At 43.5% G+C, this 27,754-nt stretch overlaps 2 protein-coding genes across 4 annotated transcripts in view; both read right to left on the bottom strand.

Moving 5' to 3' along the window:
- The window catches only part of RABGAP1 (RAB GTPase activating protein 1), a 59,544-nt gene that overhangs the window by 3,110 nt on the left and 28,680 nt on the right, over nt 1–27,754 (bottom strand). For all 3 annotated transcript variants that reach the window (XM_048966077.1, XM_048966079.1, XM_048966076.1), the window contains 10 exons: nt 12,368–12,481; nt 11,377–11,451; nt 9,107–9,232; nt 8,424–8,567; nt 6,797–6,838; nt 6,320–6,448; nt 3,909–4,001; nt 3,190–3,300; nt 552–656; nt 16–99 (listed from right to left, as the gene is read on the bottom strand). In XM_048966077.1, the coding sequence (XP_048822034.1) occupies nt 16–99; nt 552–656; nt 3,190–3,300; nt 3,909–4,001; nt 6,320–6,448; nt 6,797–6,838; nt 8,424–8,567; nt 9,107–9,232; nt 11,377–11,451; nt 12,368–12,481 (1,023 nt within the window). The remainder of the gene's footprint in view (nt 1–15; nt 100–551; nt 657–3,189; nt 3,301–3,908; nt 4,002–6,319; nt 6,449–6,796; nt 6,839–8,423; nt 8,568–9,106; nt 9,233–11,376; nt 11,452–12,367; nt 12,482–27,754) is intronic.
- GPR21 (G protein-coupled receptor 21) lies at nt 24,657–26,700 on the bottom strand. The gene is made up of 2 exons (XM_048966102.1): nt 26,602–26,700; nt 24,657–26,293 (listed from the first exon to the last, which is right to left on the bottom strand). Exon 2 carries the CDS (start codon nt 25,932–25,934, stop codon nt 24,888–24,890), a length of 1,047 nt encoding a protein of 348 aa, XP_048822059.1. The 5' UTR covers nt 25,935–26,293; nt 26,602–26,700; the 3' UTR covers nt 24,657–24,887.

The following is a 27,754-nucleotide window of genomic DNA, read 5'->3' as shown; positions in this document are numbered from 1 at the left end:
TTAAGTTGTGCTTACCTGTTTGTAGTCACCAATTATAGAGCTGTTCTTTTTGATCTCTGACTCAGCTTTATCTAGTTCCCTACGACACATTTCCTTCAGCTGTGGGAAAAAAAAAGTTTATATATTTGTACAATCTGAGAAATAAGCATATGGTACTTCCTCCTTGTCCTTAACCTCAATACCTTTTGCACAGGGAACAAAGGTCTATCTCAGCTATGTGCAAACAGGGAAAAGCTGGACTTCGGTGGCTCTCTTTGCTAGAAAATTGACTAGTTTAGAGAAGGAAGTATTAAATGTACTGACAGCTGAAGTTCTGTCCTGCCTCTTTGTGCAGCAATCTCTGGCACAGTCTGTGCCTTCACAATTTCAAGTAAAAAATTCACTATCCTGTGAAGCACCTGACAGGAAAGAATTCTGTTTTGCTGACGCTCTTTACACTACAGAGGAGGCACAAGCAGGACTTAGAACATTAAGCTCTTCCTACACTTGTCACTTTTTTTTCCCATATCTGCACTGCACAGAAATCTGAAAATGACAGAAGTGCCCCTAACCTGAGCTGATTCTTCTTCCAGGCGCCTCTTTTCTTCTTCTGCATCAATCAATTTCTGCTTGGTCATTAGCAGTTCCTTATTCAGAGCATCTGCCTTTTCCTCTGCCTGGAACACAGAGCAAAGCACAGCACTGAAGAGAAGCTTCCTTGTTGTGCAGATGCTGGTAGGCAGCAACGGGTGGAAACTGCAGTAGGACACAGCCAAGAACACTGTCCTCTCATTGTTATTAAAAGAAGTCTCTTCTTGTTGCTAATAAAAGTAATGTTAGGTCAGATTCCTCTTTTAAGGAAAGAGATGTCCCACCAGAAAGCACACAATCTTTTCTCACTACTATTTTTTTATTTTTATTTTTTAAGAATAAATGTGCATAGCTGTAAAATCTTGGGCTGTTCATAAGCTGCTTTGCAAAGTAAGACAGCTTTTCCTGTCTAACACACAGCAACTCAGTACTTCCCAATAGGTGTATGAATTCAACATAAAAATAGATCAATAACTCAACTGATATATAGAATGTTCAGAAAGTAGCTGTACCATTTCCCTTCAAAGGAAGAAAATCAAACAGTGAATTTTAGTCCCTTAAAGTCCTGCTGATCCTTTAAAACAGATGGCAAAGGCAAAGAGAACATCTTTTCATTATACATGGTTTTTAAGCTGTTTTAAAGCTAAAGGAAACTGGGATATGGGAGTCTAGCAATAGCAGAAAAATGAAGCCTATTTTCTGGTCTAGTGCAAAGGTTATTAAGGAAATTCTTGTATTTCCAAATGCTTTGCTTTGATCTTTTAGGCTGCAAGATTTCAGAGACACTATGAAATTATCAGAAAAGGTGTACAAGCAATCTCCTTTGGTACTTTTCTTTCAGGACATCTGGCCAGTAGAATGAAACTTACCATTGCAGCTTCCAATTAGAAGAATTAATCAGGGTTCCAACATAGGATCAAACCTACCTATCTCCTCCTGGGGGATAACCTGAATGCTACCAACATCGTTTACCACCTTTGAAGGCATGAGCGTTACATATCCACCGGTGTATCTCAAAGACTTACTCAGTTTTTTTCTCTCTTAGCTCTCTATTTAAAGGAATAAAAGCACAACTGGTTTATAAGGGCTAGAGCAGCCCCAAACAACAGTTAGAAACAGATACAAAAACTTCTGCACTACTTTGTTTTGTTTTGGTTTGGTTTTTTGCTGCAGTCCACCTTCTGAGAGCAACCAGTGGGCATCCTGCACAGCCTTCCATGAGCTATCTCCAACACAGTGAAAAAGCACAGGTAATAGGAGGTGAACATAAGAATGCTTTTTGAAAGCCCCACAGGGAACATACTTCTATGTTTCACTCATTTTTAACATTATAGAGCAGTAGATGTAACAAACCTGAAAGTCATAAAACAAACTTCATTAAAAGCAACTTCATCCATTAGCATCACCATTTACAAGGAGTATGTTTCCAACAGCCAGCTTCCAGGAGACCATGGGAAACCTTGTGTTCTCTGGAAGCAGATAAGCTGAAACATTTTTAAGCCTGTCAACTCCTGCACAACATGATTTTTAAAGTTATTTTTCTTTCAGATTTCAAAAGCACCCTTATCTTGGCACACAATGAGAACACCAAACGTAAGGACTTGAACTTTGTTCCTCATCTCCCCAAGCAGATGGACTAAATGTGGCCCAGCCTATCAGGTGCATTACAAATGCCAGTGCCTTTGCTTGTAACGTGAAAAGCGTATCCTAAAAAAATCTCCAAGACATCACTGTGTAATGAAGGGAATGCAGAGCAAGCTTAAAAAAAAATCACTACAAAAAAGTAAACCTGAAACCTCTTTCTGAGAGCTCTGCTGATATGGAAAACAACCAATGATGAGTTCATGTGGGCAGATTTCAACAAGCCAAACCCTTTTCTAGAATTGCCTAATAGGTATCTGAGGATCTGATCCTACTGAGAGCCAGACTCAGACTTTCAAATTTATTAGGTACCAAAAGCCTTTCTTCTGTGAGCTCATACTCATCTGAATACCAGTTGAAGAAAAACAGAATACAGAATCCATGCTGGTATTTTTGTAACAATTTGAAGACTTGACTTAGCTCCTGCTATACTTTCTTTCAATATAGAAAGAACATAGAGAAGAAAGTAACTCATCAAGTCCAGGCTTAGAACCTCTCTTCTGTTTCCAGGCTGAATGCTTTTCAGAAGATTCCATATTTCAGATGCTGGTCCTGTTTCCTGTGGGTATCTGACACAGGTCTATATATCATTGCTCTGCAGTACGGGCATGGAGGAAAGAATCCTAACCCACCTGTATCAACTGTTCCACATTTTGCAGCATATCAGACACCCTGTACTGGTGCTTCTCCACTCCACGTAATGTGACGACCTGCATCTGCTCAACCTGTTGCCCTGACAGGACTACAAGAAGCCCAGTACTCTCATAAAAAAAACCAAAGGCAATCCCTAACCCTGGAGGCAAGACACAAGTGAAAATACATTCTTCAAGGAACAAAGAATATGGGAATTATCACCCCATCAGCAGAAAATTAAACATTACAAAGTATGAAAATACTCAGTGATACCTACAGTGAGAGGAGCCACTAAAAATTAGCCCCAGTACTTTGCCTCCACTACAGAGCATAAAAACATCTTACATTGTCTAAATCCTTCCGCAGAGCAATCTTGCTGGTCACCAGTTCGTGTGCAAGGTCATCATTTTCTTGCTCAAGCCTCATGTTTGCTTCTTGTAGACGCCGGTTCTCACGCTACGGGCAGACAGAAAGTCAAGAAAAAGGTTTTGCTATATCTATAAAGATTATATCTATCTATAAAGAAAGTTTATCTATAAAACACAGCACTCTGTGCCTGACTGCAAATGTCCAGCTTACATCTCAAACACTGAAAGTCAACTCCACCTGCATGAAATTTAATGAGAACAAGAGCTGCTACCCATACAGTAAATACAAAATAAAGCAAATTAAATATTAGTCTTGAGAAGAAACCGCACGTTAATAACTCATCTCTTCCTTGTTGAGATGGTGAAATGTTTTTGAAGAATGCAGTTGTGGGAGTGCCACTCTGCCATCACACCCTACCAAGAGGTTCCTACAAACACTCATTTCCTAATAGCTGAAAGTAAAATTTTCATGCTGGAAAAACGTGAGAGTGGATGTACTGGGAAAGCTACTCTATATTCTCTTGTAATTCCCATCACGCAGACAGATGTTAAAGTTTACATAAAACTCTTCAGCTTAAAACATGTAAGTGGATGTATGTGTACATGGACTTGTCAAAAGACAAAACAGCTTAAAGAAAAACCAAAAACTTCTGCAGGTATTGCATGTTAAATCAGATTACAGTGGGTAAGCATTACCTCGAATCTTTCTATTGGATCCTCCTGCTGAGCTTGCTGCTCTCTCATGGTGTGATATTCCTTTTCGTACTTCTTCAACTTCTTCTGGCTAATCTAAATTAAAGCAGCCTATTAGTTGCTGTCCGGAACATCAATAAAAAGACACACAATTCACAAAGGGTTATGCTGTGAGCTTTGGGCAACTCCTGCCTTCTCTAAAACACAGCTAACAATCTTTTCTTGAATGTCAAACCTTTGGATATGGTCTAAAAAAATTTATTTCACTCAATATAATCACAAAAGTATCCCTATCTCTCATCCTTTTGTGAAATACAGAGAAGTGTTAGAAGGGGATTCCTAAGAGCACCCTACCTGAGTTCTCCTTGGTACTTACAGCTGTTTGATACCCAAAACATTACAGTAGCTTAGAAAAACTGAATCTCTTGATATCCACCATACGTGTTTAATTTCTGACCTAACATAATGCTGAGGTTTCTTCAGCTGCTTTTTTAGCAGCAGCATTTGCCATCATGTTGAAGTGTTTACTTTAAAAGAAACTACAGATGCAAAAGCAGTTTTCCCGTCTCTAAGAAGGGAGAGAAAAGTGAATTAAATTCAGTGTTTTGCAGTGTTCAAGTCCTGCAGGAACAGAGAACACACGAGAACTGCATCAGATCCAGACCAGCACCCTGCCCGCTGTCAGCTGTTGGGTGTGCAATGTGCTGCAGGAGTGTAGTGACAGTATGTCACCAGTACCAGTAACAAAAGCTGCTGAATCCTTATTGTTATTTCAATAAGCCAAATCATATGAAGTTATTTTTTAAGAGGAAAACATTCCCATATTTTGTCTGAGAAACAAATTTGATATGCATAAATGACAGACAGTGGAAAACATGCTTCAGTTTCTCTTATGTTTGTTCCTTATCATTAACAATCTTACTTGGAATGAGCAGCAGAAACCTGGTAGCTAGGCTCCCCCTAGTGAGAACTGCACGGAAACATTCAGTTGAATGTGCTTCCGCTGAGTCTTTTTGGAGAATCCAGCCCATGTACCTGGAGTGGGTCCAGCCCTATTACAGCTGCAGCAGTGATCCTTACTCAGCAGCCCAGAATATTAACCCCTTTCTTACAATACAGCCTGTAACTTCATGGAACTAGATTATTTCACTGCTCTGCTCCGGCTGAACTGTGCTAACTGTTGGGTTCCACACACCAAATCTCAAGCAATGTAAAGGTTAGCTTTTGAAAGGAGAGGAAGCCACACTGCCAGTCAGACAGGAGTGCATTAAACTAGCGTTGCCCCTGCATACTAATAATGAGGTGATCGTGAGAACATTTACTACTGTCACCAGTTCTTGATACTGGAGCCTTAGCAGGATCCATGCTCAAGGAGTCAGCAAGGCCTTTGGGCCTCCATGGTGACAGAAGGCAGAAATGAATACTGAAGTCCCACCAGTATTTCGAGGGCAGAGAACACTTTAAGAAACGACTGCTGTCTCAAGCTCATCATTTACTGACCTCCTTTTCAGCAGAATGCTGTTGTAATCACAGTGCCTTAGCTAGGCTACTTCTCCCTTCCTATAAATGATTTATTTTGACATCAGGCCCTTTTCTGCTCAAGAGCACTTCCAAATACAAAGCTGGAGATTTCTACTGACAGCAAAGGACTTACATTTTAGGTCAAAGAAAGCAATTATGTGCAATGTCCAATCAGAGGCAACACAGCACCTGTGCACAGCCCAGTAACACAGTTTGCATTTTCTCCCTAAACTTCCATTTAACCCCCTGACAACACAGCACTCAGGGAAGCAGTGCACAGTCTTCACTGTTTGCTTCAACTACTTCACTGGGAATGAAGGGAGATTTGGCAGAGTGGGAAGAAAAACAAGTTATCTGGAAATATGAAAGGCAAATGCAGTCATTACACTTCATCTTGACCAGATATGCACAGAATGTCTGATCTGGGGCTACTCCTCAGTGACTGGATGTTTATATAGCTTGCTTGCTTCCTGGTTACTTCCTAATTTCTACACTGGTGTCATAAGAAATGCTTGAGTGCTATGGGGAATACTGCTAGTACCCCTCAGTGCAGGGAAGTTCATGTACTAGGAAGACTGTAATTATGCACTGATGCTACAGAAGAATTATTCTAGCGGGGGAAAGAAAAAAAAAAAAAGATTTTGAACCTTCCAGTATATTTGACCAGAAGCTACTGTGTAACATTAGGTTGAAATTCCACTTGAAGGGTTTGTTCTAATGTGTAGATATGAAGTGTTCTAATGTGTAGATATGAAGTGTTCTAATATGAAGTGGATAACATCAGAGGGGAACAAACGTAACTCCCACTGCCCCAAACTAAAAAACTTCACTGTGTGCCTCAGAAATTGTACCCACTGAAGATGTGCTCACAGTTGCTGTCACCACATCTTTACCTTCATGTTACAGGCCAACTCCATCAGCTTTTTTGCATTCTCCTCTGAGCGGTATCTCTTGGGCAGCTGAACACGGAAGAATTTCAAAGCCCCTTCGAAGTCAGTCAGTAACAAATCATCCTTGGTAGTCTGCAGACAAGGAAAGACAAATCAGCAATTGCAAAGCAGATTTTGGACAATTACCGAATTCCCAGAGATAATATAGCAACGACAGTTCTGTAAAGCTCCCAAGAACTTATCTATTTGTTACCCTTCTGTAAATAGCATTTGTTTCTATTCCTGCAGCTTTCTATTTCCCTGCCTCCCCATCCCCCAAAAGCACTCTGCTGCACCGAAGATGACAGACAACAGCACATGCAATACAGGAAGCTCCTAGCTTAAAAAAAAATTGAAAATTAACAGGCATCTTAATTTTTGCTACCTGTGCACAATGGCACCATGGTGCAGAAAGCACCGTGTTAGAAGTTGGATACTCACTTTTAATAGCCCCAGTGCAACGTTAAAGATAACACTTATTCCCTAGAGAGAAAAATAATGACAAAATAAGTTAATTTCTTGGTATTTGCAATCCTAGTTTTTAATCTACTTGCTGGATTTTGTTGTTAGTCTAGTTTCTGCAAAGATGAGAACAAGGATACAAGTGCAAACAGGTTCTACATTAAATGACTTCAGTTAGGAAGGTACATTCACTGGATTGCCATTACTGATAGCAAACCAATGTCTCAGCACAGGTTTTACTATCTTAATAGCTCCAAACTCCAAAATGATGAAGGTGCTGCACTTTATTTTTAAGGGCTGGTTGGTCAGCTCAAGATGATTCCATTTTCATACAGCAACTTCTGAAAACACTGAACTCAAATGCAGCAATATATACACGGATATATTAACTTCTGGGATTCACAAGTTGGGATAATTCTTGCAATAAAAAAGAAGGTAACTCACTTTAGGACAGAGTCTCACATCATCTATTTTGCCACTGTGTGCTAGAGGTGTTTTGCTTAAGCTGCCTGGTTAATTATAGCAGTCCCTACATACACCCAGTAGTAGCACACAGCTTCCTAAGGGGTGCCTGCCCTGATCACAACACACTGCTCATCAGATTTCAAGATTGTCTTTCTTTTCCCATTGAATTTCTTTTCACTCTTATTCTAAAGCAATACAAAAATTCAGCGTTCACTAGGAACACGTTTACTATTTGTGAATTTAAAATGTGTTTCTAAACAAATATAACTGATTTTCTAGATACCATCTGCTGCCTTCAGTTGCATTGGCACATGGACAAAGTAAGCAGCAGATGATAACAGAGAAAGGGTAAAACTGACCAGGAGATTTATGAATGCTGAAACCCTTCAGTGTCCAAAATTTAGACAAACTGTACCACTCCACATAAGCAATTACAGAGCTGGTGGAGAATGCAGAATAATGTTAATCAGCCAGTAAAATCAAGAGATAACTCATGGATGCTTTGGTACAAAACATGAATTCTTAATATATGTTAATGAGCTCCTAATCAAATTATACTATTTACCAACACGCTACCAAATATGCTGTTTTAAAACATGCATTTGTCCAAATCTTGAAGTAAATAGTTTCGCTTTCTAAATATATGCTGGGAAGTACAAAGAGACTTCAAGTCTCCTGGAAAAAGGGCCCCAGGCTTGTGAGATCACCAGCACAGAAATTAGCTGAACTCTACATGGGATGGCCTTTTTGCATCCACATTCTAAAAAAACCAAAACAAAAAACAAAAAAAACTCCAAACCAACACAAACGTTATCAGTGTGTGATACAATTTAATAACAGAAGAAAATTGGAATCTTTCATCCACATTTGTAACGTAATTTACATCCCATGAGCACTGTATGGAATTACATCCACATTAAACAGTACTCTGTGAAATAAGATATTTTATATATATAAATATTCCTAATTCATTTCTTTAAAATGCTGAGAACTCTTCCACTGCAAAAATGTAACACTTCTACATAGAAATAAGTATCACTTGCCCAGCTCTGAAATAACAGCTGTAACAAGGATGTGAATCAAGATGGTGAGAAATGGTCAAAAGTTACCAGTAGTGCAAGTCTTCAGTTACAACACGTACCTCACATAAGAGTAAGTCGATAATATGGAAGACCATGTAGAGAGGGAATTTTGCCGTGAACAGTGTGAGGAACCACTGGGAAGCATACATGTGTGCTTCAAGGCTAATGTCCAGAAAGTGGTTATACAGATCAGGAATGTATTCCTAATAATAATAATGGACAAAGAAAGGAAGAAAGTTAATTTACACTATCTTGGAGGAGCAGTTGAAACCCCAAAGTATTACAGGAGTTGGGTAGAACCAATGTGGGAGTGCAGAAAGGCAGGTTTCTGCATCCACCCACAGCCGACAGGCAGCTGCCTGACACACTGCAGGGCCTCCCAGGGATGCTGAGGGCTCAGTGCAGCTGCATTGAACGCACAGCGAGCCAAGTTCCTGAGCTGGCATCGTAGTGAGGAACCCGGGCAGCGCTGTGCTGACCCTGCAAAGGCACTGCAGCTGCATGCAGCGAGCGCCTGCTGGGCACTCAGGAGGAGAGCCGCCCTGGGGGGCCTCAAACCCACTGTGCTGCCTGTGGTGACAGACAGGACTCTGCTCAGCACCCTCTATTCTCAGACAGCCTTCAGTGTGGCCTCTTTACCAAGAGACTACAAACACTATTCGATTGTAAGACAAACAGCTTGTTTTGCTGTTTTGAACTGCAGGTCCTGATCCATTCACTTCACACAAGTCTGAGCCCCTACCTGCATGAGGCGCTCCAGCTGATAGAACTTGCAGTGCAAATCTTCAAAATTTTGTTTGAAAAGTTCCCTGAGTCCATAATCAAACATGATTTTGACCAGAACACTGAAAGCTTGCTCTTCAGGCATCTGTGAGAAGAAAGTGTGTTTAAATCCTTCATAGCAGTTCCATCTGCCCTTACTGTGGTCTCCTCCCTCATGCAGAAAGGCCAAACTGTTACCACTTTTTAACCCCCTCGTAGCCAGTTCCAAAGAAGCCAAGAGTACCAACACACAAAAAGAGGCCTGGTGTTGGATACTGCGCTTCATTCACATTCAGTGGAATAAACCACTTCCCCGTCAGCCAACTAAAAATACATCTTACAGACATCAAGACCAACGCAGCTTCTTGTCGTATTTGCTACACATCATGCCAGAATCCTACAGATTTTCAACAGCCTAATTCTGTCACCTACGTAACTAAGACAAATGCAGTATCATCAGAGGATGTTAAACAGGATCTTTCCCTTATTTTTAGCCATATATTTACCATTTTAAATGACATTAATTACATTTCACCCTTATTTTTCAGCTGCCATGAATAAGACAGCGCAGTAATTGCTAACAAAAACTCAATTTATCACAAGTCATCACTGGTTTAGGAAAGTTCAATATCCCTTCCCTGCCAAAAACCAAAGATGCACTCATCACGGCTTGTCAGTGTTTAGACATTTCTCCCAAACACAAAAATTCAGCTTTCTATATTTCTGTAGTAAAGTCTGACTTCAGGCCAATCACTTGTTCCTATAAAGGCCAGAACACCCACCTCAGCATTCTATTATTAATCTGCAGATGGAGTTTGTTAAAACTGAAAACTTTGCTGACATGACTGGGCTGGTAGTGATGGACTCCATTTCTGCAAAGCTTTTCAATATCTGTATTCCCTGGCAGCTGTACTCCAAAGGCTCATTTCAAAGAAACCTATTTGAAATTCAGCCTTTTTATTGCATACTTCATTCCCACAGGCAATACCTAACTGTTGAAGAAAGAATTCTCCATTCTCCACATCTCTCTAATGCAATGGATATTCAAGAAATGGATAGAAGACAATACAAATCAGAAGCATGTATGTTTCAGTAGAAGTGTTCGGTTCTCCTATCAGTAAGTATCAGCCTTCTTGATCTGATTCAGTACAGTAATAAAGAATTAATTGGTCATCAAGCAAATGTTTCCCATTACAGGAACAATGAACTAGAAGGACTTTATGATTAGTTATTTGGCTGACGCTTAAAAAGAGCTGAGTTTATGTTATGTTCTGCATCCTCCACTGACTTTACAACATTATGGAAAATGCTCCGTGAAGACCAGCCTTCCACTGAAAGCTGCAGAGATGCCTTCACACTCAGTTCTCACTGGTACAGGTGGGGAGAAGAAATCTCAGAACACTACAGGCTTAGGAAGCGTTCAGCTGCAACCGCGCCACTTGCAATGCACACACTGAGAAAAAGCAGACGTTGTTTTAAAAAAGAATGGTCTATAAATAATTGGCACTGATTTCAAATCCTCTCATATTTCCTAGGCATGAGCAAATCTGAGCATTCTGCTTCTGATTTACAGTAAGCATCAAACTCCCTGGCTTCTGAACACCCAAGCAATTAAAGGGTATTACTCTGATGAGGCCTCTTTTACCAATAACATTAAGTTAAAAAAGATATTCTTAACAAAATAAAAAACTGTTTTATCCTTCAATAACCTCTAAAACCAAAAAGCACAAGGGCCCATAATACAGGAGCCCAAATAAAGGCATATAATGTTCAAAGCACTAAGAAACTGACATCCCACCAATGCCACAAATACACTACTTCTGTGTATGCACAACAGTGGTGATGACCAACCATACTTCTGACCGATTTCAATAGAAAGGTCTTCTAAAAAGCTTAAATCTGACCTTGAAACCCTGTAACAGAAACATTTACAGTTGTCTGATACACAAATTCCATGCCTACTAGTGATCATGAGTACAAGTCTGTAGAGTTTCAATTGGAAGGGGTCCTGAAACAGAAACACAGTGAAATGAACACTGACTGTAGACAAGAGTTGTTATGAATACTACAGTTAGTTTTAAACAATTTACTATTCTGCCTGAAATCACATTATTATTGACCAACATTGAAGTGGATAAGCAGCCTGCGACCCCACTTGTTCAGGAGTTACCAATGTCTGTCCCAGACATGTGGAGCAATATTTATTCTTAAGCTTAAAACAAACTGGAGGAAAAAAAAAACACCACTTACATGTAAAAGCAGCACAGCAGCAAGAAACGATTGGCCTTGACAGTAACCAATCTCTTCATCATAGACAGAATAGGCCTAAAAAAGGAATCCATTTTTTTTATAGCATATCTGAGCTAAAGGCACAAAGAAAACAAAACATTGCACTGAACACAACTGCATGAAATTTCAAGAGGTGTATTGGTGCCACTGGTGCCATTCAAAGGAGGGGATAACCTGTGTGACAATCAAACCATGACGAGCAGTAGCAGCGCCTGGTTACAGTAATGCAGCAAGACTGCTGGAGTCTATTAAGCTACTTATCTGAGAGCTTTTACTCTTAAACAGCTTCAGGGATGTTAGGAGGTCATTTGTGGAAGAGAAACACCAGTAACACAAAGAAAGAGCACCAGAGGATTTCACGTTCTCTCTTCATATCTGCATTTTGCCAATGTTTGTCACACTCAGAACAATTCAGCTGTCTCTATGGTAAGAGTGAACTGTAGAAGCGTTGGTCAGGGAGGCCTGTCACAAACACACATATGGGTTTCTATTTCGATCTCTATCCAACTACACTAAATGGGATAAGCAGCTTTCCTGCTACCACAGGGATGGATCCCATTTCTGTCTCTCACTGCATTTTAGCCTTTAGCTGAGGATCTGTTGCGTCCCTCTCTCTATATTCCATCTTTGGATACCAGGGGAAAAAAATGACACTTTCCAAACTGAAGCACACCTCCTCCCCTCAGCTTTGATCCAGGCTGACACATCTGGGATCATGTGAAGTTTCTGTACTAAAAGCTTAGTGCTCAGGACTCCGGAGGGCTTACTACTTCAGAACGCCCATCTGAATGGCACTATAACCAGGTAAACAACTGCAGTGAAGAACGAGGCAGAGTCTGCCTCCAAGGTACAGTGAACTAATTGTAATAGCCACACGTTCTTCTCAGGTAACAAAGATACATCTGCCAATGATTTTAAACATTAGTTACCAGAATAAGAATGTAAAGAATACCTTGCATATTTTGTACAGGGAGTCCTGACCATCTCCTCCAGTATCTTTAAAATAATCATGAGCAGGAAACGTTCGATTGATGTCTCGAGTGATAGCACTGTCTTGAGGAGACTCCTATTAGAAAAAGTAAAAACAAAAGCTGAGGTACTATAAACTAAAACACGTCAGAAGAGAATAAATTACTACATGCGAGGGCTGAGAGTTGAGGGACTGACATCGTGTTCTGCGCACTGTTCTAAATTTAACAAATACAGTCTACTCAACCAGAACAGACTGCCTGCAGGCTGGCAGCTCCAGATCACAATCTTGATAGATTTGGTTACCTAAGCACATCTGGGAACAGTCAGTGAGTGGCAGAAAAAGCACATGCACACACACACAAAAGCATTCCGGGACACTGCGATGCAGACAGCAGCCTTCCCTTGGAGTCTTCCAAAGGCAATGCTGCCTGGTCACATTTCATTTATCTTAAACTGCAGAGGGTAACGAACAATTGTAAGCAGCTGTACAATGCCGTCCTAAGTTCTTTCATTCATTCCCCTAAATGCTTCAGCTAGTGAAACCACTCTCCATTCCTTCCATAAAATTAAGCAATTCAGAAGTAGAAAATCGTGTAAGAGCTGCATACAGCAAAACATAATAAGATGCAGGCATGGCTGCCTATAGGAGCAGGGCAGTTCAGCATCAGGAAGATGGAACTTTGTTCTCTACATTTCTCAGATGCAATCAATTTCAGATGTCTAAAGTGCTTTGAAAGCTGCACAATAACAGATAGCATACAATTTAAAAAAAACATTAAGATTGAACAACAGGCTGAAAAGGTAATTGGAAGAAATACCATGCGAGTCTGCATCAAGTCCTACACAAGAAGTAGTGAAAACTCCTAGAAGAGATTAAAAGAGTTTGACAAAGCATAATAATTCAGTGCAGTAGAAAGGGAAACATAGGCCTTTTCCTCCCAATGGTAATCCAATCTGAATACCACATGACCTCCCTGAAATCAGTGGGCAAGACTGGCGTCAAACAGCCAGCTCTAATGGGATCTGTCAGTATTGCACAGGACAGGCAAGGATATGGGAACTTCTTCTTAGGTCTGTGTCAGACACACCATGTGCAATCATAAGCATTTGTGAACGATGTCCAGCTTAGCCTGAAGTCCCATCTAGGACAGATTCAGGTTCAGAGGGGGAAAGCAAGGAGGTGGCCTTCCCACAGTGGAGTCTTCTAAGGTCTCTGTCAACATTTAACACAGCAGAGAGATGTTTTGATCATCTCATCCAGTTCATTCAGTTTACTTTGCAAACTGTTCCTATTATAGATGCTTAAGCCAGACTTCATCACACTGCATGGAGACCTGGATATTCTTTGAAAACTGGAACAACAACCTGTTGGGCTCGAAGAGCTGTGAGCAGTGGTGGCTGGGAACCAGTGGCATCCCTCAGAGCAGAGCTGGCACCAGCACAGCTGTGTGTGTGGGGCTCAGGGCCCTGCAGCATGGAAAGAAGACCCCCTCCACAGGTTTGTGAGCACCACCAAATGGGAAGCAGAGGCCGGGATGTTGATAGGAACACAGAAACAAAAGCCCTCTGTTTGTCTGCAGATGTTTCCTTTGCCTACCACGGCTCCTTTTTCCACTATCAAAGAGGACTTTTCCTACACGCTACCTGAGAGCCCAGAACACTCAGAAATGAATTCTGAGAACTTTTTGAATAAGGTCTTCCTGATAACAACCAATTTTTTTGAAGGCTGCAAGACTGAATTGCAGTGAAGTATCCTGCTATGCAAGAGTGCAGGTATTGTTCACTGCCAACACCCACCTGTGGCACTGAACAACTGGATTTCCAGAGTGTTACCTGTGTTCTGCTGTAATGGCATAGATTACAGAAAATAATCTTGAATTCACTTGCCTTTCAATTTGCTTATTTAACAGCAGAAGCAAAAGCATCTGGTTGGAAACGTACAGGACAGACTTCACTGTCATTACAACTAAATAATCAGCGGCCCCTCTCTGGCTTTGCGTGACTCGTTCAGCACTTGACTCCTATGTTTCAGTGCAGCTCTTCAAGCAATCTGTACGGCTAGTTCCTGCAGCTGAAACACAGCTTAGCGAGAGAAAAATTAGCGGAAATGATAAGGTTTAAAAATGCTTTTCAAACCGGCTTTGAAATCTCTCCATTAGTACAAACTGCTGCAATCCGAGCATTGTGCAACCTTTTCTTTACTCCTATTTTTATACCTTGCTGTGAGAATTGGCTCAATGGGCAATTTCTCATGCTTTCAGGGGACTGGGAACTGAAGGAAACCCTTCTGAACCCACACCCTTCACAAACTGGGATTGAAAAATAGAAAGCTAAGAATGACAGGAAGAAAAAGAAAGTAATAAAGAAAACAGAATGGAAAACAGCCATGAGAACTGAGGCAAGCGCAATAAAGATTAAAATTCTCACATGAGTTCACTGCTCCAAAGGAAAGCAGGAAAATGTGGATGCTCAGACTAACAGCATACCTCTCCTTCCCCTTTGTTGCACACTTTAAAATATTAGTGGAGTTACACTAAAAACTTCCTCTCCTGCTGAATCAAAAAGAAACTACGAGAGTAATTACGGAAACTAGGATGCAGTCTAGCAGATAAAAGCCCATCCACTTTATCAGCTTTCCTTAAAAAAACATACTGGTTCCCACCTGCTAAGATGGATACACTTACAGGACATATTGCTTGTGCTTTTCTCCAAAGTTCAGCATGTTTGTGATCCTTCCTGGGAGAATTATCCCAGGATGTGCAAATGAAGCTGCAGTCTTGACCCATGTCTTGAAATTGAGACTAAGCCATATTGAAAGTGTTTTCTGTACCTTCAGCCACACTTTAAACACCTGGAAGAGCTGGAGTTGACAGCACCTCCTCACAGGGCTGACAAAACTTGAATTCAAACACCATCCTCACAAGAAAACAAAACTCAAGCTCTGCAAAACTCTCACTCTTGTCACCACGGAATCCACTTTCACATTGCAATTACACAGGGAGGTCCCAGTAACTTTGCAATGGTTTTGTCACACAGTCAGAAATATAGACTATGAGAAGAAGGGTCTGGATATTCCATCAGTCAGCAAACGTTACACGCTTCAATTGGGGTCTGATCAGCACAAGGCACGTTGCTGCTGGGCACAGGCAAAGCACTGAAGAGATCAACGAGTCAGCTCACAGCTTCCAGCAGTCGCAAGGAGCAGAAAAAGCCAAAGCTGTCCGAAACAGGACAGCGTTACACAGCACGGGTAAGTGGTTCTGATAAGATCTGCACATTTCACGTACATCCTAAAATGCTGAAAGGTCACTTGGCAGCTATTTTTAATGTTTGTATGACACCGCGTCACCAAATTTCTTTACTGTGCAGGTTGATGGTGTTCCCAAGATTACTTTTGATAGTAGTATGAATACTGACTTTTACCCAGAGACATTCCCTGCATGTGCCTTGGACCAAAGCAATGCGAGAGGATTTTAGCACACAGCACTACACCCAGTCCTGAGGCCTTAGGGAAGTACTACGAGAGCCACTTTCCAAGCAACAGGCTTGTTAGCTTCTCACGAGATACGCTGTGCTGAGAACAGAAGTGTTACCCAGAGAACACTCACAAATAAATGGAGGGATTCGTGGAAATAAAATGAATGGTTTAGAGAAACACCTGCAATTTGATACAATAGTGCACTGATACAGCATACTTTCAGTCCAAATATGGCAATATAGAGCAATTCTAAAAATAAAAGTGAATCCCTTGTGATATCCAGCCCTTTAGCTGTGTTCATTTCCTTTTAGGGCTCAAGTTTCCCACAGGAAAAATACAGAGAAGAGTTTGCCTTCAGCTCCCCACATCACATATGGGTAACAGTAGGCACACAGTGCACAATGGAAGGTTGTCCTGCTCTTCGTGATTGCATTAAAACCAGACTACTGAGAACAGCAAAGGGGAGGTGAAAAACCCACCCCCTCCACAAAGAACACACCTTTACCACCGCCCACTTACATAAAAGTCATCTGAGACAAGACGTGAAAACGTGTGACGTATCATTTATTTCTTAAACGTATTCATGATCCATTCAGACCTTTCAAATAAAGTGTACAAGTGCATTTCAGAATAAAAAACTACACTCTTCACACAGCTCTGTAGAACACGACATTTCATCAAGAAACTCGAAGCAAAAACTTCCTAGTAACCACCCATGCATCCTTTGGCTACAATAACATCACTGATCAACAAGTACTGCTATTCAATTCTGAGTTTCCCTTTAAAGAGAAGGAGCATCCTAAACTATGCTGCTCCTTCCAAGGACCTCTCTTTAAAGAGAGAATATCAAATAAATTAGCTAGGCTTTAGGCAGAACAGTAAGGCTACTGAGTACTGTTGATGCATGATCCATACATTTGGCTAACAGGCAATCTAGGCTATGTGAAACACGTCAACAGCCCTTGAAATTTTAGTAGTATCAAGATTACATCAATTCAAAACAAATGGCAGACAAAGATGTAACCAGTGGAACAATCACTGAAATATGTGCAGTTTCTCTTAGGATGGGAAGTGCTGATAGATTCAGAAAAGTGTTTATAAAATCCGCTAAGAACCACACTGACATTCTCAAAATTACATATTTTACAAAGCCCTAAACTGTGTGACTGTACAACTCTACCACATTAAACCGTCTGCTTTAAAAATACATACATACACTTGTATGTATGTGCATATACAGCGAAGAGGAAACAAGTCAAGAGATGTATGACAGCCAGAGTACAGATCATCTCAAAGGGAATAATTCAGTTCTTTGAGTTTTAATACCTCATAGCAAAAATACCTCTTGGAAACAATTATGCAAAGATTCAGCATCAGGTATTTACACAGTTCAGTTTAACGTAGTTCACTTAATATTTAAAAATATGTGAGTTATTTTAAATCAGTAACACTTGTAGGTTTTGGCTCAACTATACTTTTTCCTATTATCGCCCTTAGCCAAAAAATCAGCTACAGAAACGCCTATGAGAACAGGGGGGAGGAGGATCCCTCTGCCCCGCATTTCAACAGCTCTGAGTTGGCACAAAATACGTATCTTTGGAGCCACAATGACAACTGTTCCTCAGCTGTCCCAAACATCCAAACTCCCATCTCCACCTCCTCTCCCTTCCCAGATACCCACAGAACAAATCCAGGCAGAGATGAGGAGCGCCGAGACCTCAGCGCTCAGCACTGCGTCACAACGGGTCCGAAGGGTTGGAAGGGCTCAAATTCACCTGTCTGCTTTTCTGACCTGCTTCGGTTGGATTTGTTTCCTGCAGTCCTTCATAGCAGGGCTTTCGCACTCACTCCTCTTGCTCATCTTTTAATACAGAACCATTTCCAGCATTGAAAGGTGCACTAAGTTTCTACAAACACACACACACCCCTATGTGTGATTTTGTATATTCTTGGCCTTTCCACGACACTCAGGAAGAAGCACCAGCCGTGGCACTGCTCGTGTACAGAGCTGGACTGTCTCCCCATACGACTCCTCACAGCAACCCTCCAACAGACAAACAGACATTGCAGAACACACTAAGATTATCAGAGCAGTGGCTTCTGCTGTCCCCACGGCTGCGAAGGAGCAGACAGAGGTGGAACGTGCAGACAAGAGAGCAACCTTCAAAGGATGCAGCTCCACTGTATTTTGTTCAGCAAAGCAACCTAAAAGCACATGCATGCATAGCCTCCCATGCTTGCAGTTTAATTGTAAACAGCACGTGGAAAAACAATTTAAAAGGTACTAATACAATTCTGAACTCCCTGAAGAAAAGACATACCCACGAGTATTAAGAACAGTAAGAAAGCTCATCATTAGCAATCGCAAACTCATTTCCATTCTGTTGCATTCATTAAAGGAATACAAAACTGAATCTAGTGTTTACATGCTAGAATTACAATAGAAACTTGATTTCAGAGGTTACATATGGAGCGAAATTTATCAGCATAGCAACTTGCAAAACACCGTGCTGTACAGCCCCTCCAAAGACATCACTGTGAACACAACACGCGTGATGTCCAATCCCTTCAAGCAGTTCCAAAGCACGGCTGGAGGGAGCACTGCTTCCTGCGGCCCCAGGATTAACCGCACCATTACTTTTATAGCTTTTAATGACAATTTATCCTCGAGAAACACCAAATCCCCCCAAAACGGAGCTGATCAGGAACACACCCACACCTCACTGCCCTCAGGGAGTTATGTCTTTGTATGCTAAACATCAACTCCTTTGACAGCATCCATAGAAAATGTTTTTAAAAATGTTTTTATGAAACACTCTTAATACCCAGCAACGCTAATATTTAAAATATTTCACAGTGTTGTACTAATGTAACTTCATAAAACGAGCAACTTCAGTCAGCTAAAGCTCAAAGCCTTATGCTATATTAAAATAGTCCAAAGTCTTCACGCACACACGACTATCACTAGCACTATGAATATACCTACGCTACTTCAGTGCGAAGTCTGGCTGTTTTCCCCTGACAAATCCCTCAGTACTCCTGCCAGCATATTAAAACGTCACCCTTTAGTAATCTAATTACTGATTTTCAAGGATTCACTTACAGCTGAAATCCCAAAAGAACTTTTTTCCAATTTACAATGAAGGAATGCCTTTTTTTGATCAAGTATTTGATTGCTCATCTCACGTGAGCTCCCTAGCAGTAAAGGATGACACACATGCACAGCAAGACTTGTTGAGTTCATCTTTAGGAGGGGCTGCTTCAACTGTGTAACTTTTGAACCGAAGGGTCTCCAGCGACGCCTGAGAATCCAATGCTTCAAATCCAGACCTACCACCCTCATGGTGCCACACACAGAGCCCACTGCCCGCAAGGCTGCGCTGCTGGGATCTGCTTCCAGGCCAACACACAGGTGGGGATCACTCCTGGCTCTCGGTTTCAGTAACTGCAAATTCATGAGGTGGAGGATCAGCTCTGACTGTGCAGACTGTCCCAGTGCAGTCAGGTTGTAAATAAACAACTTGGGTCAGGATGCAAGAACATAAAGCTTACGTTAACATTTTCACTAAGTGCCAAAGCTCAAGAGATGCAAACAGTTTACAGGTGAAAGCCGCAAACACTTCCTTGCGCCAAGCGCTACGCACACCCAGAGCAGACAGACGGAGCTTTGTGTGACACGGCGATGGGAGCAAGAGCTGCAGAGCAGCACAAGTCAGTAAGGAGCACAGAACCACGAGCACAGCTCTCTGCCCAACAGGATTTCACACCCAGATAACCTCGAGTCACAAGAGGCAGAAAGCAGCTACACCAGCTGTACCACACCAAGGCTCGGCCACGCAGCTCACCACGCTGTACCACTGCAGCCAGGCGGCAACAGAGCGGGAGAATCCCTGCTCCCAGTATGGGCAGAACCCGAGCACTGCAGCTCCGCAAGAAAGGTTAACTCCATCTTTACAACAATGTGTTCTAAATGATGTGACCCAAACTAAATACTCCATTGTGTTGACACAACTGCAGCTTACATCATACCAGAAGTGCACACACGCAGTGCTGTCCCACAGGTTTCTTTTGTTTATTTCCCCTGGCAGCAACTTTCGGTTTCTTTCTCTAAACACAATGACCTGCTTCTACGTATACTACATCTTAACGTTCAAAAGCTTTCCTCTTCCAAAAGCTTGTTATGTATATAACTTTAGCTTGCCTTGGCTTTCAAACATTTTTCAAAGTGGTGACAGCAATGCATAGGCAGCAAGGGAAATGACAACCTCGAAGCTTTAAGATGCCGGCCTCAAGTCAGAACATTCCTAGTGTAAAATGTACTATTTCCATGATAGGGAACTCTCTCATCATCCTAAAGGAGGGACTGGAGAGAGTGGAAAAAGACGAGCAGGGAACAGACACAGCCTGCAGAACAGGGAGGAAGCACTGCTTTCCTGGGGAGAACCAATGGACCTGGCCTCCCCCACCGTGCCCAGCTTCTGCCTTCCTGGCAGCCTCAGCAGAACAGCCCAGGGTTTGTGAAGTGCCCATTCCTCCTCCCACCATGGAGGCTTTACACCTCTTGCATCAGCTACAAATGTGCTTTCTCAGCTTCAGACAGAATTGGTGGCGAGGTACAGTTCAAGTTTATTTTGAATGGTATCACTGAAAGGATGTGCCACTGCATTCTGCAATGTGGGAGACGGGAAGAAAAGGGTTTTTAACCTTAGGAACAACACAAGGACCAGGTCAGGCAAATATTTTAGCAGATGCTTCAAGCATGCAGCACTAAAGATGTGTTTAAACAACGATTAAATAAAACCTTCAAAACTTTCACCTTCTCATACTGAATTATAAATATAATAGATTAATAAAGCCATTGGGAAAAAATGGGCCTTTTGTTTGTCACACCTAAAGGTTGGCTCCCACGCTCACATATTAGTTCCTAAGAAAAACACTTCCTAAAGCACCAACCTGAGTTAGGGATACAAGTTAAACCAATTCCAAATCCAGATGTGGAATAAGGGCAGACTGAAAAGTTTGCCTTCCCAGCTAACAAAGGTTCAATACAGCTGCTAACAACACAACAAATATCAGAAGGCTGCTCATCAATTTTTCACACTGAATATTTCCATTTCACATCGTATCCTCTGGAATCACCTTTTTCCTGAAATTTAGGATTTCTTACACATAAAACCTCTATGCGAAGGGGAAAGGAGCGATGCCTCAGAGATGCAGCGCAGGGCTAAAATGTGGGAATTCAAGTTCCTGCTTTGAGAAAGACCCTTCCTGCAGCTCCTGAATCCCCCGTGCCTCAATCCTCGGCCCTGCTTCCTCCCTACAGAAGATTTACAACAAATATTCACGACTGCCCCTTGGCACTGATACAGAGCCACGTCAGAATTCCAACTGAAAGAAACAGATTTCTGAGTGATAAGAAGCTTGAGATACAAGTACAGCCCTTCCAAAAGCACATAAAGACCACAGAAACCAGTAATATTTAATAAAAAACTAACAGTAGATGACAACAAAACGTTTGCGTCACGCAAAAGATAACTGTTGTTATTAAAAATACTGTCACTTCATTAACAATTATTAAAATGATCATTCACAGATTTTCTCCCAGCCTATTTGGGAAACAACAATGCCACCACAGCCCAGACTTCCAGTGCGATTTTTTTCAATGAAGTAAATGCTCACGTTCTGAGAAGTTGTGCGTATAGAAATCTTCTCCTGTGGCATAAAAAAACCTACTGAATTCTACCCCATACATTGGACCTTGCAGCAGCTCGATGTGAAAATGAGGCAGAACTCTAATAAAAAATAAGACGGAATCTCGAAGTTAGTTCATTAAACCATACAACAACACACAATTTTTATGAAGATATAAGTTGAATTCTGCATTGTCTCCATTGTGGCGTGTACATACACAGTGCTCCTGGCACCAATTTCTAAATGGCCAGGCACACACTGACACAGATACGGCCAAGAAGGATTAGTTTCATGTGTACAGTGATGAAAGCAATCCAAGTGGAAAGCCTGCTGCCCAACAACTCATAGCACATATGGTGATGGAAAGAACTACTGTGCCTCACGTTTACTATGTGAGCACGGATGTTAAATGGATTGCTGAGCAAACAAGGTAATACTTTCCAAAATTCTTTCTTGCACGGTTGGCACAGGGACCAAGAACCACCTCCATGCAGTTTCACTGAAGACAGTGGGTCAGACAATACGGACACTTAAACCCCTTCATCGCCTATAAACCTTGACCAGCCTTTAACTGACAGGGAAAATATAACTTAAAATTTAAAACACAGATAAATGAACACGGACAGAACCAGAGATACAGACTGATGAACCAGGCAACTGATGCAGTATTAGAAACTGCCTGAAAATGCGGGATGAAACCTGAATGCTTCAGCTGGCTGCAATTCTGCTCTTCTTACCTTGGAAGAGACTTCCAGATTCTGACTTTCACCTCATGGAAATCACCTGAGCTGAAGACATTGAGATGAGTGAGTGAACAAAAGCCAAGCTGTTATGAATATTACAATTAAAGTTCAGTTGCAAGCAGCAATGGCTGCAAATTTCCATCTAAATCAGTACCAGCCACTACACTAAGTACAAGTCCAGGCTTACAGCTTAAGCAGCAACTGCTTCAACTCAAGTTAAATCTCTATGCCATCGTTAACTCCTTGTAATTTATGCTAAACTTCCATATTCTCAAAAACCAGCACTGAATAATCCTACTTAAACCTTTTATTCATGCCATAAAATTTGGAGGGAAAAAAAAAAACCCAAACATTTGTCCTCCAGCTTCCACTTTAACCTGAAATGATCATACTTAGGGTTTTAAGCCTAGCAGATTGGTTTTTTTCTTCTATTGAATTTAATCAAATGCTTTGAATGCTGGATTGCATTGTGGAAATGTTAGCTAAGGTGAAGAGTCAGAGAAAAGCTACTGGGAATTTACCTGAGAGCCTGCTCCAAAAATACCACACAGGAATGCTTCGATATTAGTGACTAAAGCCCTTAAACTGCTCCCTAAAGGCCTCCCGTGCCAGGACACCTACAAAACACTAGAGAGCAATTAGCCAGCTGTGAGCTAATGCACCATTTATCAATGACTCACTGCACCACTGTGCTCTGCTCCACCCGCCAAGGCTACCTGGCACAGCCAGGTGTCTCTGACCAAACTGCAGATGGACACAGCTTAGCAGAACGATCCTCCTCTCTGCTGTCTGTGCAAGGATGACGGCGTAAGCCCTTGACCTAGACAACGTCTTAATATGAAAGGCAACAAGCAATGTTGTGAGGGCATGAGGATAGCCTTAAACTTTCAGATAAACTAAGAAGGAAGCTCATCTGGACCAGCCCGGAGTATGGATGAATACTGAAAGCAGATCACGACATGGCTTTGTCCCGGGGCAAACCACATGAACCCACGGACTGGGGCTCCCCGCAGAGCACAGAGGAGTGAACGAGTGTGCTTGCAGGACCACTAAAAAACAGAGATCATCTTGACCAACGACAACAGCAGACCTGAGAACAAATACACACAGTCCTTCCTCTAGCCAAGAGAACTGCCCCAGGTCTAAAACACATTTCTGAAACTAACTTCCCCTATTCTCTTTTTCCTTCCCCAATATGACAAGTATAAACCCACCACAACTCCCCCAAGTCACAGCACCCAACGCAGCACCAGGGCTGCAAAGGGCCATGCAGATGTAATGCACTGCTATAGGACACGGCTCACAAACGCTTTACTATTCCAATACAACACCAGTAAAAAGACTTTCTTTTGAAAAACCAATCAATTTGAGGGCTGTGCTGAATTCTTAACAGCATCACAATACTCAAAAACACTTTGTTCAAGCAAGCCTGAGAAAAGCTGTGGTCAATGAAACTGTTTCTCAGATACTGCACATTGTTTGACCAGTTAAATATGTGTTTGCCAACAGGCTTTAGCTCCTGCTATATTCCAACCATCATTAATCCCCGGAAGCCTAAAGAAAAATGTCTCTGATTTAGCTCTGTGCGCTTATGAATAACTCAAATACTACAGTTAAATTTACAACATAGTTCCCTTAGCTGTTTAGAAGACAATTGTTTTCTTTCCTTTCTCCCTAAGTTCTAGTATGTAAAATATCAAAAGAATTTAGATTAAAGAAAGGGGGGGGGGAGAACATGTTATTTTTAAAGTTGTTCTTGAGAAAATTTCCACACAAAAATGTGGCATTTCTCCACTGTTTGGAGAATAATTTTCACATGCTGGCATCATTCTCAAGTGGCTGCCACAATTCTGGTATCATAAAATGACAAGTATTTTTCTCTTAGCTTATCAAAACACATTTTATTTAACTGCTAGATGTGGTCTGATTCAAGTTTTTCTTACTTGACAACAACCAGGAAAACGCATTTGCTGTACTCTGACTGCACACACGGCCAACCAGAGGAACGGGGCCGGGGCCGGCTCAGATCAGAGCGCTGCACTCACGGCTCCGTGAGACCACGCTCATGAGAAAACATTACATTGTTCCCCGCTGTTCTGGAAGTCCTGTCTAGGTAGCACTGAAAAACAAGGTTTGGCCCCTTCTGTTACAACGCTGGAAAATTTTGTCAATATACTTTGGCATATATTAAAAAATCCCTGTAATATACCATACACCATGACATTTCCATTTCAGATCTATCATTTACATGTGAAGCACGAATCTCAAAAGAACCTAGCAGAACTGTAAGAAAGACTACATTTTGCTGAAGCTCTCAGACACCCACTCCATTCAGTCACACCAGCTGGAGAGGTAAGTGTCAAGATAGAGCTTTATTCTTAAAAACGAATATGGAGGTGAAACTCCACAGCCGCCTCCACAGCAATAAATTTTTTAAAGTGAAACCACAATGATATGTGCTCCTGATTCTTCTGTGTCAGCAGCATTTCTCAGAAACCTTTTTGCAAATCTGGACATCATAAAATCATATTTAACTTTTTGCAAATTACAGAGCTGTCCTGCACTTCCCAGTCAAGCTGGTAGGTGTCTTAAACGTGACATCCATTGGAAGATCTTTTGCTCCTAGAGGTAGAGGAGTCCTTGGCTACCCTCTGTCTGGCACAAGAGGCACAAATCGCCCCCGAGAGACGCTTCAGCCCCTTCTGAAAGACACTGTTGGAGAGACTGTAAATGACACAGTTGCAGAAACTGTTGCTAATGGCAAGCCAAGTGGTCAAGAAGGATGCAATGCGGTTACTGTAGACGTTGGAGCTCTCCAGCAGAAAATAGATGATGTAGGGCAACCAGAGGATGTAGAAGACACTGGTGATACGGAAAAGAACCATGGCATAGCGCTTGTCCGGGCAGGGCTGTGCCTCCCCTGCCTCCCCATCCTGAGAGCTGAAGCGCACCCTCCTCTCGTTGATCTCCTTGGTGTGCTGCTGGCAGATGCGGAAGATGTTGAAGTACGTAAAGCAGACAATGAAAGCTGCCGGGGCGTACAGCATCACCACGATGAAGAGAGTGAAATAGGGATCGGTGTTCCAGGAATTGGCACACCACTGAAACACGTCCCCGTGGTATCCAGGCTTTCCCCAGTGAAAGGAGGGTAAGAAGACCAGGCAGGAGTACAGCCAAATGACCAGGATGCAGATCCGCAGTCTCCACGGGGTGACCAGCGTGTTGTAGGTCAGCGGTTTGGTGATGGCAATGTACCTGTCAATACTGATGCATGCCAAAGAGGCCATGGAGACGCTCTTCAGCACCGATACCACGTAACCAAAGATTTGGCAAACCAAAGACTCGCTTAAAACAACTGGGTAGTGCAGCAGGGACAAAGAAGGCACCAGACAGCTCACGCCCACCAGGAGGTCAGCATACGCCATAGTCTGGATGAAGTAACTGGTGGTGTGGTGGTTCAGCAGAGGTGCACAGTGAAAGACAAATATCACAATAATGTTGCCCGAAATAATCAGCACCATGAGGAACACAATAATAACCACTTCCAGAAGGCAAAAATTGATGGTCTCCAAATAGCTAATGGCCAGGAGACAGAATGGCCGGCCACTCTGGTTGCCAACCAAAGAGGAGTTCATCTTGAGCACTGCAGTGATCTCTACTTCATGCTCCTGCCTGCTGCCTGCAGCCGCCCCAGGCAGCTGCTGTCATTGCGGCTGGGGCTCTGCGTGCAGCAATGTCAGAACCGGAGCTCGGGTCCCCAGGGCTGCTCCAGCTGCCACTGCTGTGCATTGTCTGCGGCGCAATTCCCCTTTAAACCCGGCTCCGCGCCGCTACCGCTGCACGGGGACCCGGCGGCAGTCATGTCAGCAACTTCACGCTGACACAGGGCGGCTATTAGAGCCCTCCGGGTGGGCCGCCTCGCTCAGGAGGGCTGAGGGACGGGGAAGAGGGAGAAGAAGCCTTCCTCGAGCGCGGATGGGAGTCCTCCCGAACGCTGACAGAAGAGAAGGGGAAAGCATTTTACGGCATCATCCCCGCCCCGCTCCCGCCGCCTCCGGCCCCACGCCCCGCTCCGCCGCTCCCCGCCGCCCGCCCCGGGCCCACCGAGCAGCGGTTCCCGGTCCGCGCCTCCCGCGGACGCCCGTGCGGAGAGATGCGCGGAGGGGCGGGGGGCGCAGCCCCGCTCTCCTGGCTCCATCTTGCGCGCCGCTTTGTTCGCCCGCCCCGCCGGGATCGCGTCCCTCCGGCCCCGTCGCCCCCCGCCCGGCCCGGGGCTCCGCGCGGCCGCGGCCCGGCCCTCACCTGCCGCCGGCGAACAAAAGCCCCGCGCGTCCCCAGCGAGCGCGGCGGCTCCGCTCTGCCCGGCGCTGCGGAGCCGGGGGAGGGGACGGCGGGAGGAAGGGGAGGGAGGCGGGCAGGAGAGCGGGGGAGGGCGCGGCGCCGGCGGGGACCCGGCCGGGCTCCCCCGCAGCCCCCGCCCCGGGAAGGGCCGAGCCCCGCGGGATCGCCGCCGCCTCCCCCCGTACCGCCGCGGTGCCTCACCCTGCGCGACCTCGGAGCCGACGGCGAAGGCAGGCGTCCCTGCAGCGCGGCGGCTGCCGCCCGGTCCTGCGGGCGCGCCGTGCCCTGCCCTGCCGCCCACCGCCTGAGCGGGGCGGGTGGCCGCGGACCGAGCAGGGAGGAGAGGGCGAGCGCCTAGCGGGACTTAAGGCTTTTCTATAGGAGCCCCGGTGGGAGCTCTGGGGGCAAACGGCGTCTTTTTCCCCGCGTAGTTTGTGTTGCTTAGGAGACACCTGAAACCAAGGGCATCCGAGCTGAGAGATGCAGTTCACTGGTAATTCAGGTGCTGCTCCGAAGGGAAAGTCACCTCCTGCATACGTGCACACAAAGTGCAAAGGCGTCACTATCACCGACAGCACCCAACGCGAACTAAACCAGCTCTGCAAAACAAAAAGCTTGCTGGCATGCCAGAGAGCAGTGGTGCACAGGAGTCACACCAGCAACAAATCCCACCACACATATTTGACCAGAAATGTCTCTCCTATGCACCCAAGGCGTGGATGTCTTAAGGGGATGCTGCTATCTCATTTGCCCAACGACAGGATAACACCTGAGAGCATCTCACCCACTCAACGTGCTGCAAAGCACAGCCTAGAGACAGGCAGAGGCTCGATCTGAGCCCAGGGCCCGGAGCTGCTCGCTCAGCTGACCAGCAGTGGAGCAAGGTGAGGCTCTTCGGCAACCTGAGTCCAAAATGAAAGCATTCCACTGTCACCAGTACCAGCTCAAATCCACACACTGAATCCTACCGAAACCCAAGGTTTTGGTTAATGTAAGCTAAACTTTTGTCACACCGTTGGATACCCAATGGAAACGGAGTTACAGCCACAGGAACGAATATCAAAGCCATCACATTGCAACACTTGGGATTTCAGTTGACCTGTAGGCAGAAAAG

Source organism: Lagopus muta, chromosome 19, assembly GCF_023343835.1.
Source record: "Lagopus muta isolate bLagMut1 chromosome 19, bLagMut1 primary, whole genome shotgun sequence".
NCBI classification, from domain to species: Eukaryota; Metazoa; Chordata; class Aves; order Galliformes; family Phasianidae; genus Lagopus; species Lagopus muta.
The sequence above is the reverse complement of the archived record's forward strand: the minus strand, read 5'-3'. Positions and strand labels throughout refer to the sequence as shown.